The following is an 11,287-nucleotide window of genomic DNA, read 5'->3' on the forward strand; positions in this document are numbered from 1 at the left end:
ACAACAACAACAAAAAAGCTAAACTTTTTATTGATATTGGTTATTAAATTCATATTCTTTTGTAGGCGTCCTCTCAAGAGAATAATCCTATTTCAGAGGCCGAATCAAGAATCTTTTGGTTAGGACTTGTCACCTGTCCAGTGCTGTGGGTCATCTTTGCCTTCAGTGCGCTCTTCTCCTTCAGAGTGAAGTGGTTGGTGAGTATAAGTGTGGAGCTACTGAGCAACCCATTAAGATGTCTAATGGGTAATCATAATAAGCAGCCTTCAGTGTCGACGTTAGAGACTTATCTTGAATAGTTGGTTTCCCAACTGTACTTTTTAACTACTGCAAGCAGAGTCCTGTTACAGACCCATTTCACCAGTTCCCCAAGCACCTAGCAGAATTTTGACTTAGCCTACCTTGTATAGAGATTACCTTATTTATCACATTGTTGTCTTGTTGGATGGGGATGTTCAATAGACTCCAAACAAGTTTAGCTTACTTTGTAACTAGCAGAGTGGTCTTTTTGAAAGTACTGGTTGGTAACCTGTTCTGTCTGTCCATTGCTTATGTAGTAAATCTTCCCAAAACTTAGTGGCCTAAAACATACACAGTCCTTTTATGTTCTCACAGTTTCTCTGGTTCAGGAGGTTGGAAGGGGCTTGTGTGGAGGTTCTGGCTTGGGATCTTACACAGTTGCATCTAGAGAACTGCGACTGGGGCTGGTAAGGCATCTCCTCTCTCTTTATGAGGTTCCATGGCCTCCCACATGGTCTCAACACATGGCTAGTTTGGGCTTCATCCTAACTTGATGGCTTCATGGCAGTTAGATTGCTTACTTGGAGGGTCACAGCTCCAGGTGACAATCTGAATTACCTTTTACAACTGTATTAGTTTGCTCGGGCTACCATAACAAAGTACCACAGACTGGATGGCATAAACAACAAAAATTTATTTTTTCACAGTTCCGGAGCCTGGAAGTTTCAGATCAAGGTGTTGGCAGAGTTGGTTTCTTCTGAGGCTTCACTCTTTGGCTTGTGGGTGGTCATTTTCATCCTGTATCTTCTTCACGTGGTCTTCCCTCTGTACATGTTGGTGTCCTCTTTTCCTTTCCTTATGAGGCCATCAATCATATTGGATTAAGGCCCACCCTAGTAACCTTATTTTATTATAATTACCTCCTTAAAACCCCATCTCTAAATGCAGTCACATTCTGGGATAGTGGGGTTAGGACTTCAACATATGAACTTTTGGGGGACACAGTTCAGCCCATAATAAGAACCTAGCCTCAGAAGTCACTGCATCACTTTGCCCCCCTGTCCACCTTCAGGGGAATGGGGGAATTAGGCTCTACACCTTAATTGTGGCAGGAGGGTGAGTAAGAGTTCTAGAAGAGCATGTGGAACCGGAGATGCTGTTGCTACCATCTTTGAAAAATATGATCTGTTACTTGACCTAAACTGTGAGTCTTATTCTTTTAATTACTGAGTTTGTCTTAACTATTGATATCAGATATATTTTGGCCTTCATGCTTTTTATCCCTATTTTTAATACTTCCTTATCTCTGTTTTGCTACATAGGTTCTCTTTTTCTTTGTGCACACACATAAATACTTTCCCTTTTGCAATTTGAAAGGTATATTGTCTAGTTTTCCTAGTAGTTATCTTTATTGCATGTTTGTATCATACCCTGTTTCATGAATCAGGAAATGTATTTAATAATATCTATTGATTTCCTCCTATGAAAGGTGGTAAAGTTAATACTCATGCTTTCTCCCACCTTTCTCCCTGCTTCTACCTCTGCATTTTTGTTGGATTTTTGTTGGTTATACAGTTGACCTTCGACCATCATGGAGGTTAGGGGTGCTGACCCTCATGCAGTTGAAAATCTGTATAGAACTTTCGACTCTCCAAAAATTTGACAACGTAGTCTTATTTTAGTTATTTTAAGCAATGTACTTAAACCTGTTTATTGACTTACAGGCTCTGCTTAGAAAGGGAATGAAATAAATACTCTTATACTCTCTCCTTTGTTTCTTCCCTGTTTATCACCTGAGTTTTGTTTGTTCCAATAGTATTTTTATTGTCAAGGTTTATAACACCTTTTGAAATGCTATTTTTTACTGGTTGTTCAGTCTTTGATGTACAGTATTTTAAAGTATATTGATTCAGTCATTTTATTGAAACTTTTTCTTTTATTTCCTGGTTGGCTGTGTTTCATTGTTAGGTGATTTTTTAAAAATCCTAGTAGGTGTTATTTTCCTTTGGCTCTAAGAATATGAGCCTGTTGACTTTATTCATGTGTGACGACTTGGCTAGGTGAATATTCTTGGGTCACAGATTTCTCTCAGCATTTAGAAGACATTACTTCATCATTTTCTTATTGGAATTCTGTAGAGAAATCGGATCCATGTAAGTGAGTGAATCATTTTTTTCCCTGGACAAATAATTTTGTTATTCTTGAAGTTTTAAAATATAACCAGAATGTCTTTGTGTTTATCTTTTTCTGTATTAATTTTTCTGGAAACTTCCCCTCTAATATGCAGGTACAGGTTTTGCTTTGGATCAGGAAAATTGTCTTCTGTTAAGTCTTTACATTTATTTATGTTCTATTTTTTTTTTTTTTTTGGCTTCTCTAATTCTGAGGTGTCATTTGTCTCTGTGTTGGGTCATTTTAATCCATTCTCATCTACCATCTTTAATTGCTTTGATTGCTCATCTTTTCCTTTCTATTTATTTATTCAGAAAATAATTTTAAGAGTCTGCCATATGCAAGAGCTGCTTGACGTACTGGGGATAATGTTAGGGCTGATAAACAAGGTAGCTGCTCTGATAAGCTAGAGCTTACATTCTAGTGGATCAGAGTGTAGACAGACAGTAAATAAGGTGGCTGGCGGGCGGTTGGGGCAGGGGTGGGGGGGGGCGGGTCGGCAGGGGCAGGCATTCACATTCGAAAGATAATGTAAGTGGAGAGTGCCAAGGGGAAGAACAGCGAGTTACTTTAGATTGGGGGGTGAGCAAAGGCCTCTCTCTGTATTTTCTTAGCTCTGCCAGCTTCAATTTCATCTCCTGTTGTGTTACCTTACTTTCATTCTTGTTGAATTCTTATCTCTAGGTTCTTCCACAGGGTGAAGTATTCCCAGGAATGCTTTTATTTTGGTGCACTGTATTTCTTTCAGAGTAGATTCTTCACCTATCTTTTGCACATTCTGTTCCTTTTTTATTTTCATTTTTTGCTGTAGTTTTGCATAGATGCCTTTTCCTTTTCCCTTCCATTTTCCTCCTGCTTACCGTGGCAGCGCTGTCCATACCTCTTTACGCTGGTTTACTGTGGGTGAATTCCCCTTGACTGCCTTCCGGTGTTACCTTGAGATTCCTGGGCTCTGCTGTGAGCTCGAGTTTGAAAGCTGTCTTTGGTGGCCTGAAGGTGCAGGTGTGGGGAGGAGAATGTAGCCAAGCCTCTGGCGGCCTTGGCTGGCTTGTTGGGGTTTTGCCTTTTATGTTGTGAAGTTCCTGTTTCCTGGTTGGGTGTGTACTTCTCTGGTTCTGCCCTCCTGCATTAGGTCATTCAGGAGGACCTGGAGCCTTAGCAGCCATCTGGCAGAGACAATCCAGTCTTTCTTTAGAGTGCTTCCTCTTCCCTAAAACAGCAGGGAAGGTTATGTGAAAGGTGCTTTGGGCTCCTGTGTTAAGAGCACAGGGTGGGAAGGTGACATCACCCAGGCTCTCCATGATTCTCTTCCCACCTTCTGTTCTCCTACAGTCATCAGCTTGATGATTAGGTGTGCTTGCTGTCCTCCTCCTATCCCATCAGGAAGGCATTGCCATCAAGCTGTTGGGGTTTCCCTGCCTCTGTTGGGTCTTTATTGGTGGTGGTGGTGGGCGGGGGCTTCTGCTCTCATGTCTGTTTCTGCATTTCTCATTAGGGCTGTCTGTATCCTCTGGCCTTCTGAGTTGTTAGGGGTGGTAATTATTAGTGAAATTTCTCTTAGAGCTTCTTTGTAGAGTTAGGAGCTGTGCAGAGTGACACCAGCTGGCTCCTCTGATGACCAGTCCTTTTTTAAAATATTTATTGGTATCAGCTTATTTGCTTTTTTTAAAAATCTGTTTGCTATTTATATATTGGGCGGGGGGTCTTGATGCATAGTTTCACTACAGCATTGTAAACCAGAACGCTGCTTGTTTTCACTTACAAATAAATCCATTTTAGTTTGTTGCATTGAATAACATTGATGCTCAGTCTGCACTCAGATTCTTCTGGCCTGTTTGGTGCGTGCATACCCAAGAGTGCATGGGAAATTGAAGGAAATTTATTTACATGAAGACATAGTTCTATGTTTATTTAGCTAACCAGCAATCTTATATAATTCTAATGTATTTATTTCTGTGAAACATACATTTAGAACAGAAAGTACAACTCCACTTCCTTTACTAGGGATTTGAACCTGTTCCTTAATTAAACATTTGAATTCTCTAACTTAGAATCAGCTGTATAGCATGTTATGGAGAGTATATCTGGATTGGAAAAAGATAATTCTGCTTAGCTGTCTAGCTTTTTACAGATATAAATTGTTTCTCAGGTAATTCTTTTAATGGTACATGAGCTAATGAGTTGTTTTTTAAAGAACTGGTTGGCAAACTATGGCCTGTAGGCCAGATCCAGCCCAACACCTGTTTTTATAAATTTTTATTGGAACACAGCCTTGCCTGTTTGTTTACATATTGTCTGTGTCTGCTTTTGGGTTTGAATGGCAGAGCTGAGTATTTGCAACAGACACTACATGGCCCACGAAGCCTAAAATGTTTATTGTCTGACCCTTCACAGAAAAACTTTGCCAACCCCTGTTCTAGAATACTTAACCATGGAATCCCCTCATGGTGTCCTAATTAACTTTATTTCCATAATATTTAAAGAGTAGGCTGGAGTTTCTTATTCTCAATCCTTAATGGTCTTAGTGGGGTCACCTATAGGATCCCTGATATGACCACAAGGAACCTCTCTGCCAGGGTACGTTTCCTCCTAATGCCCCATCCCCCACCAGTGCCCTGCCTGTCTCAGAAGACAAACGCCTGTTGATTGCTGCCTCAAGGCACTGGTTGGCTTTCTCAGAAGCCGGTTGACACATTAGCATAGAGCAGAGATTCACCTCTGCATGCTCTCAGTTTATTGAACTTGATCTACTTCTTGACCATTCTTTTGTAATTCTTAAAGGAATAATTAACATTTGAGCCTCTTCTGAGTCTCTTACTTTTTTTCTATATTCACCCATGGAAAATACTAGAATGATCCTCCCACTGAATCCCCAGGGGCTAGCATGGTGCCTGGCATATAGCATATGTGTTTAGTAAGTATTTGTCAGGTGGGTGATGTAGTACCTTGTGTAGAACATATGTTGGATAGGTCTATTCTGGCAAGTGAAGGAGTCTTATTGGCACACCCTACTTTGCAGAACGTCCTTTTCTCTTTCCCGTGGTAGACGCCCTTGTCTCATTTATGGCATAGAGAAAGCTGAGTCGATTTTACCCTAGTGATCACTGATTATTTTTCTCTTTCCCAGGCAGTGGTTACCATGGGTGTGGTGCTACAAGGTGCCAACCTATATGGCTACATCCGGTGCAAAGTGGGCAGCAGAAAGAATTTAACCAGCATGGCTACATCTTATCTTGGAAAGCAGTTTTTAAGACAAGTAAGTGTTTTCTGGATATGAGAGTAATTTTGATGTGGTCAGCGACTAATGCAATGATTTCTAACTTTTGTAGAATTTCATTTTTATGAAATACTTTAAAAAAGTTTTTTGAGGCACATACTTAGTTATGAGATGATGATGATGATAAAGTTATTTTAGTTAATTTTTGGAGGCTTTTAGGACATGCTAGAAATGCATTGTCAGTGTCCTGAAATTATTTTAAAACCAGAGAGATAAACTACCATTGGTAATTACTTATTTTTAAAAAATTACCTTAAGTTCAGTTGCTTTCCATTAATTCTGGGACTCTTAACAGTTTTGAAGAATGATAGTATATGGTTTTAGGGTTTACAGTAAGGACAAGTAGAAACAAAATAAGATTCTCAATTATTAAAGATTATTTAAAAGTACTCAGATTTTTTTTTTAAAAGAACATACAGGTTTTACTACCTTTCCCCAATATGAAGATTTAAATTAGGGTTTTCAGTGGGATAAGTAATAGTCATAGGCAAATAGTTATTGGGAAAAATTGATTAGGTCTTGTTTCTGTGTAGTAGGTTGGGCAAGTTGTACTGGACAGTGAGTGGTTCTCGAACTTGAACATGCATCAGAATCACCTTGAAGGCTAAAACAGATTGCTGGGTCCCACTCCCACAGTTCTTGTTCACTTGTCTGGGGGCGGGGGGCGTCTCATGTCTCATAAGTTCCCAGGGGGTGCTGATGCTACTGGTCCAAGTATTGCATTCCGATAACTAAAGTTCTGGGAGATTAAGTGACTACTCAAAGACATACAGCTAATAAATGGTATAAAACTAGGGTTTAACCCAGCTCTCCTCTTGAAATTCATTGTTCGTTCCATTCTACTGTACGATTTTCCGTATACAAAAGATAAAAAGTAAACAAAAGGAGTATTCTTGTGGGGACGTGATTCTGCTCCTGACTGAGAGTTTTTGCTGTGGTCCACCTTATGGTAGTTGTCACGTGTGTACTTAATAGTTCTCTCCTTAGGATTTTCAGTGTTTCTGAAGTGGGGATGGACACTGAATACAGGAGAAGTTGAATGTTGAGCCTGACAACATTGATGGGGTTAGTTAGGCTTATGTGGCCCTCAGTGAAGCTCTCCTAAAATGGGACTGGCTGGCTGGACATTTGGGTGGGTCCATTGATTTACTTCTCCAGCACGTTTGTAATTTTTAACATAATTGGGCCATTGAATGTAAATTAATGTAGTATCGGGCTGAATGCTTCCCTAATGCTTTGAATTCTGGTATGTTAAGTAAAACAGCTTTTCATATCAAGGCATTCTTACTCTTTTGCAGAACACTGGGGGTGATCAGACTTCCTGAAGAGAGTGAAAGCCTGTGTGTTCTGTTACATTGGGGAACAACTTACGAGATTCTTGACTCTGAACCTTCTAGAACTCAGTACATGTTGCAGAGAGGAGTGTTGGGTTTGTTTTTCCATTTTAAAATTTACTTAAGGAAAAAAGGAAGATTTTTTTTTTTCATGTTATTTTCTTTCTAGCATTTGGGGTTTGAAGGTATGACGTTGCTAGAAACATTGTCAGAATTTGGTTCCTGGGTATATAATGTGTATGCACAGTCATGTAGTATCCATATAGCCCAAATTAATGAAAGTGTTTGTGTTCATGTACACACGTAATGGAGACCTTTGTATTTTGATCCATAGAACATAGAAGAATGTTCTTAAACTATCTCAAAACTATGTGTGTTTACATATTATTTCTGTAGATTATTTTCAGAAGAAAGTTTTTGCTTCCCTGGTAACAGTGAGCACTTTGGCTTATGTGTAAGTTAGAAATAATTTTTTATTTTACAACTTAATATATACTTCATGATGAAACTTCTTGTCCTAGGCATTCACAGGCAGGTGAAAACCAAATTTGGGTCAGTGGGTGAACTAGTTTCTAAAATTTTGTTTATTTTTGTTTCTAACAAGTCACGTATTTAAGGTTCAAATAATATAAATGGATTTTCATAGTTTATGTTTAAGGAATACCTAGAGATTGCTGCTGTTCTATTTATTTTATTTTGGAAAAGGTAGCTGGGCTTGGCTTTGGAACTTCCTAGGAGAACATTAATGGTCACTGGCCTAATGAAATCTATCTTTTTTCCTGGAAAGAGTAGTATTCTTATGTCTTAGTGAGAATAATCATTTTAAATACTTGGCATAATAAATGCCTAAGAGACATTTTATTTTATGAATCTATTTTTTTTTCTTGCTTTAATGGGAGTATTATAAATCATGCCTTTGTATTAATGGTATTTCCTAAAAAGCAATATATGTAATAATTACAAACTATTATAGACATCTGTAAATTCTGTTGTAGGTATACTGTAAACTTTGTTGGAGTCTTAATCAACAGATTATTTTGTGAATGTATTTATACATTGTTAAAAATTTTTTAAAGATGTTTTGTTTAATTAAATAAGTGTCTTTTTGGAGTGATAGCTTTGAAGGTGCATAACTTTATATTTGTATAAAACTCTACTGTTTACAAAGCACTTTGACGTGTGTAATCTCATTTGATCCTCACGACAAATCTGTTTTGTGTGATGCCTGTTTACAGGTGGTGAAACGGAACTTCAGGCTATTGAGTAACTTGCCCAAGGAAGCATATGTTACAGGAAGACCCAGCAGGATAGTTGACTGTTTTTAGAGGAAATATTTGTCTCTAATGTCTTTTCCTTTCTTAAGAATTACTAATTTATTAAGTCATTAATAAGTGCTTGTTTGCCAATTTACTTATACTTATCTGGTGAGGAAAGTTGATGCTGCAAAAAGACATAATATTATTTTGAAAGCTCTAACCTGAATCTTTAGAGTTGAGAGTCTTAACAGGGTATCCCTCTACACATTGGTATAGGCTTCGATGTAACTGTGTTATTTGAACCCGCAATCCTAAAAATCAGATATTAATTGAATTTTGGAATATGCATGTGGCAGGATTTACCACTTACCTTCCAATATCCATTTTTTTCTTCTACATGTTTCCCACTTATTAGCTGGGACACGCACGGCAACAAAAATACTTTTCCCCGATTTTCTTGCTGCATCTTGGTGTGGCCATGTGACTGAGTTCTGCAAGTGGGTACACTTCTAGGAAGTATTCCTAAAAGGAGGGGCATACACATCCCCTCCACTTTTTACCTTCCTGCTAGCTGAAATGTAGACACCATAGAGAAGCTTGAGCCAGCCATTTTGGAATGGGGCAGAAGGCTCATTTTGTGAATCACAGAGAAGTAAGGTAGAGATTGCGTTCCCTCTCATCGGGATAGCAGCCTTGAACTGCTTATCTAAATTTTTAAGTGAGAAACAAACTTCTTTCTTGTTTAAGTGTTATTGTTTCGGCTTCTCTGTTGCTATAGCCTAACTGAATTCTTATCAGTATAGTGTATTTTTAGCATCCCCTGTAACTCTTTCTATTATATAGTATTTTAAGATATATAATAATTCAGTAAATACACATTCAGCTGTGCTAACTTTTGCCGTAGTGCAGCAAAATTTCATACTAGTGGAACTTTCTTCTAAGTCTTGGGTCAACATTTAATATCTATAATAAATAAAGCAGAGGTGCTCTAGTGGAAACCAATGATTAGAGGGTCTGGAATCACCCTCTCAACCCTAACTACCGATTTCCAAGGAGCCTCCTGAGCCACTGTTTGCAAACCACTGCTAGGAAAGGTGAAACCAAAGTCTATTCCTGGTTTTGAAGAACAGTTTCAAATTGTATGTTAAATACACTTTTCAATTCAAAATAAAATCCGTAGAATATCTCATTCTTGTAAGAAGCAGGAAACACTCCTTAAAGCCTTTATATTGTTCTAAGGAAGAAAGGAAGAAGCGTGTATCATTTCCTAAAGGAGTTTAATTTAGTGCCAAGAAAAAATATAATCTTATATACGGAGGGTACCATTAAAATGTAGACATTTTAAGAAAGGAAAACTATTAAAATTGTAATACTCAATATATACCAATCACAAAGATGAATACAAGTCACATTTGACTTCTGCAATTGCAAGAGGTGCTCAAAGTGGTTATCATCAGTGTAATTTTAATAGTTTTTTCCTTTCTTAAAATGTGTATACATTTTTTTGGCACCCTCTGTATATAGTTTGAGCAGTTTTTTTTGTCCAGTTCGTTGTAATATTAAAGGCTTAACATAAACCTCCATTTTTTAAGTTCATCAGTTATCTGTGTAGCTGTTAATTTCCTCTATTAGTAATTTGTTCAAGTGCAAGTAACAAAACCCTGTAAATAATAGTGCTTAAACAACAACAAAAAAAGGATTTGTGTATTTTTCTACAAAGAGTCTGAAAGTAGGCAATTACTACTTTCAGTTACTAAACAATTCCTTAGAGAGCTGGTTTTGGTCCCTATAGTCATTACCTCAGGGTTACAAGATGACTGTCCTAGCTGAAGATGACTCATCTATTTTTTTAAATTTATTGGGGTAACATTGTTTAATAAAATTACATAGGTTTCAAGTGTAAAATTCTATACCTTGTTTCCCTGAAAATAAGATTTAGCCGGACTTTCAGCTCTAATGTATCTTTTAGAGCAAAAGTTAATATAAGACCGCGTCTAATATAAGACCCGGTCTTATGTTATAGTAAAATAAGACAGGGTCTTATATTAATTTTTGCTCCAAAAGATGCATTAGAGCTGATGGTCGTATTTTCAGGGAAACACGGTAATACATGTATATGTTGCATTGTGTGCTCACCACCCGAAATCAAATCTCTCACCATATATCTGACCCCCTTTACCATTTTCTATCTCCCTCCTACCCCCTTTCCCTCTAGTAACCACTATACTCTTATGATTCATTTATTTTTAATGAAGGTACAAGATTGGAGGCTCTGGTTGCGTCTGTTTCCTTGTATCAAAAGCAAAAGCTTTCTCATAAATCACAGGAGACTTTTGCTGTACCTTGTATCTCACTAGCCAAATGGTGTCACCCGGGAGGAAGTCTGGGAAAGTAGATTATTAAGTTAGGCACATTGCTGTATTGAATAAAAGGGATTTTGTTAGTAGGGAAAAAAGAAAAAGGGACATTGGGTAGGCACCTAGTGCCTCGCACATGCTTCTTGTGGGGCTTTCCGTAGAGAACACCAGTTGCTGTGGTGGCTAACACTCTTGGCTTCATTTCTATGGTAAATAAATAGCCTTTGATCTAGATAGGTTTTTAACGCTAACTTTTGATGCAAAGCACAGCTTGGTAAGATAGTTCTGTGAGGACATAGGCTGATGTACTCTTAAGTATGTATCCTTACTTTAATGTGATTGGAGGGTTGGATTTAGAATATTCAGAGTAGTGGTTCTTATGGAGATGGTGCTACCCCCAAGGAAGGGTGTTTTATAATTTGGAGAGGAGGGATTGGTTAACATAATGACTGATTATTTAAGTGGGTGGAGCCTAGGGATGCAGGCACTTGCAGAGCATAGGATAGGATCAAAATTTGTCCTGCATTGTTAATAGCTTCCATGTGTCCCATGAATAAATAGTTATGTACATGAAAATCCTGTTTATACTGAGAAAGGAAAAGCAATCCCTGACAGCTGTCAGCTGGAAGCAGACCTGGCCCTAATAGCTAG

The 11,287-nt window shown here is 38.0% G+C and overlaps 1 protein-coding gene across 3 annotated transcripts in view; it reads left to right on the top strand.

Annotated features, from left to right (window-relative positions):
* LOC308488397 (Golgi apparatus membrane protein TVP23 homolog B) overlaps nt 1-8,137 on the top strand; it is a 21,310-nt gene extending 13,173 nt beyond the window's left edge. For all 3 annotated transcript variants that reach the window (XM_081028063.1, XM_081028064.1, XM_081028065.1), the window contains exons 5-7: nt 66-197; nt 5,540-5,668; nt 6,988-8,137. In XM_081028063.1, coding sequence (XP_080884189.1) covers nt 66-197; nt 5,540-5,668; nt 6,988-7,014 — 288 coding nt within the window. In that variant the 3' untranslated portion in view covers nt 7,015-8,137. The remainder of the gene's footprint in view (nt 1-65; nt 198-5,539; nt 5,669-6,987) is intronic.
* Nucleotides 8,138-11,287: the final 3,150 nt, after the last annotated feature.

The sequence above is a fragment of the Rhinolophus hipposideros genome (assembly GCF_964194185.1).
Source record: "Rhinolophus hipposideros genome assembly, chromosome: 20".
Lineage (NCBI taxonomy): Eukaryota > Metazoa > Chordata > Mammalia > Chiroptera > Rhinolophidae > Rhinolophus > Rhinolophus hipposideros.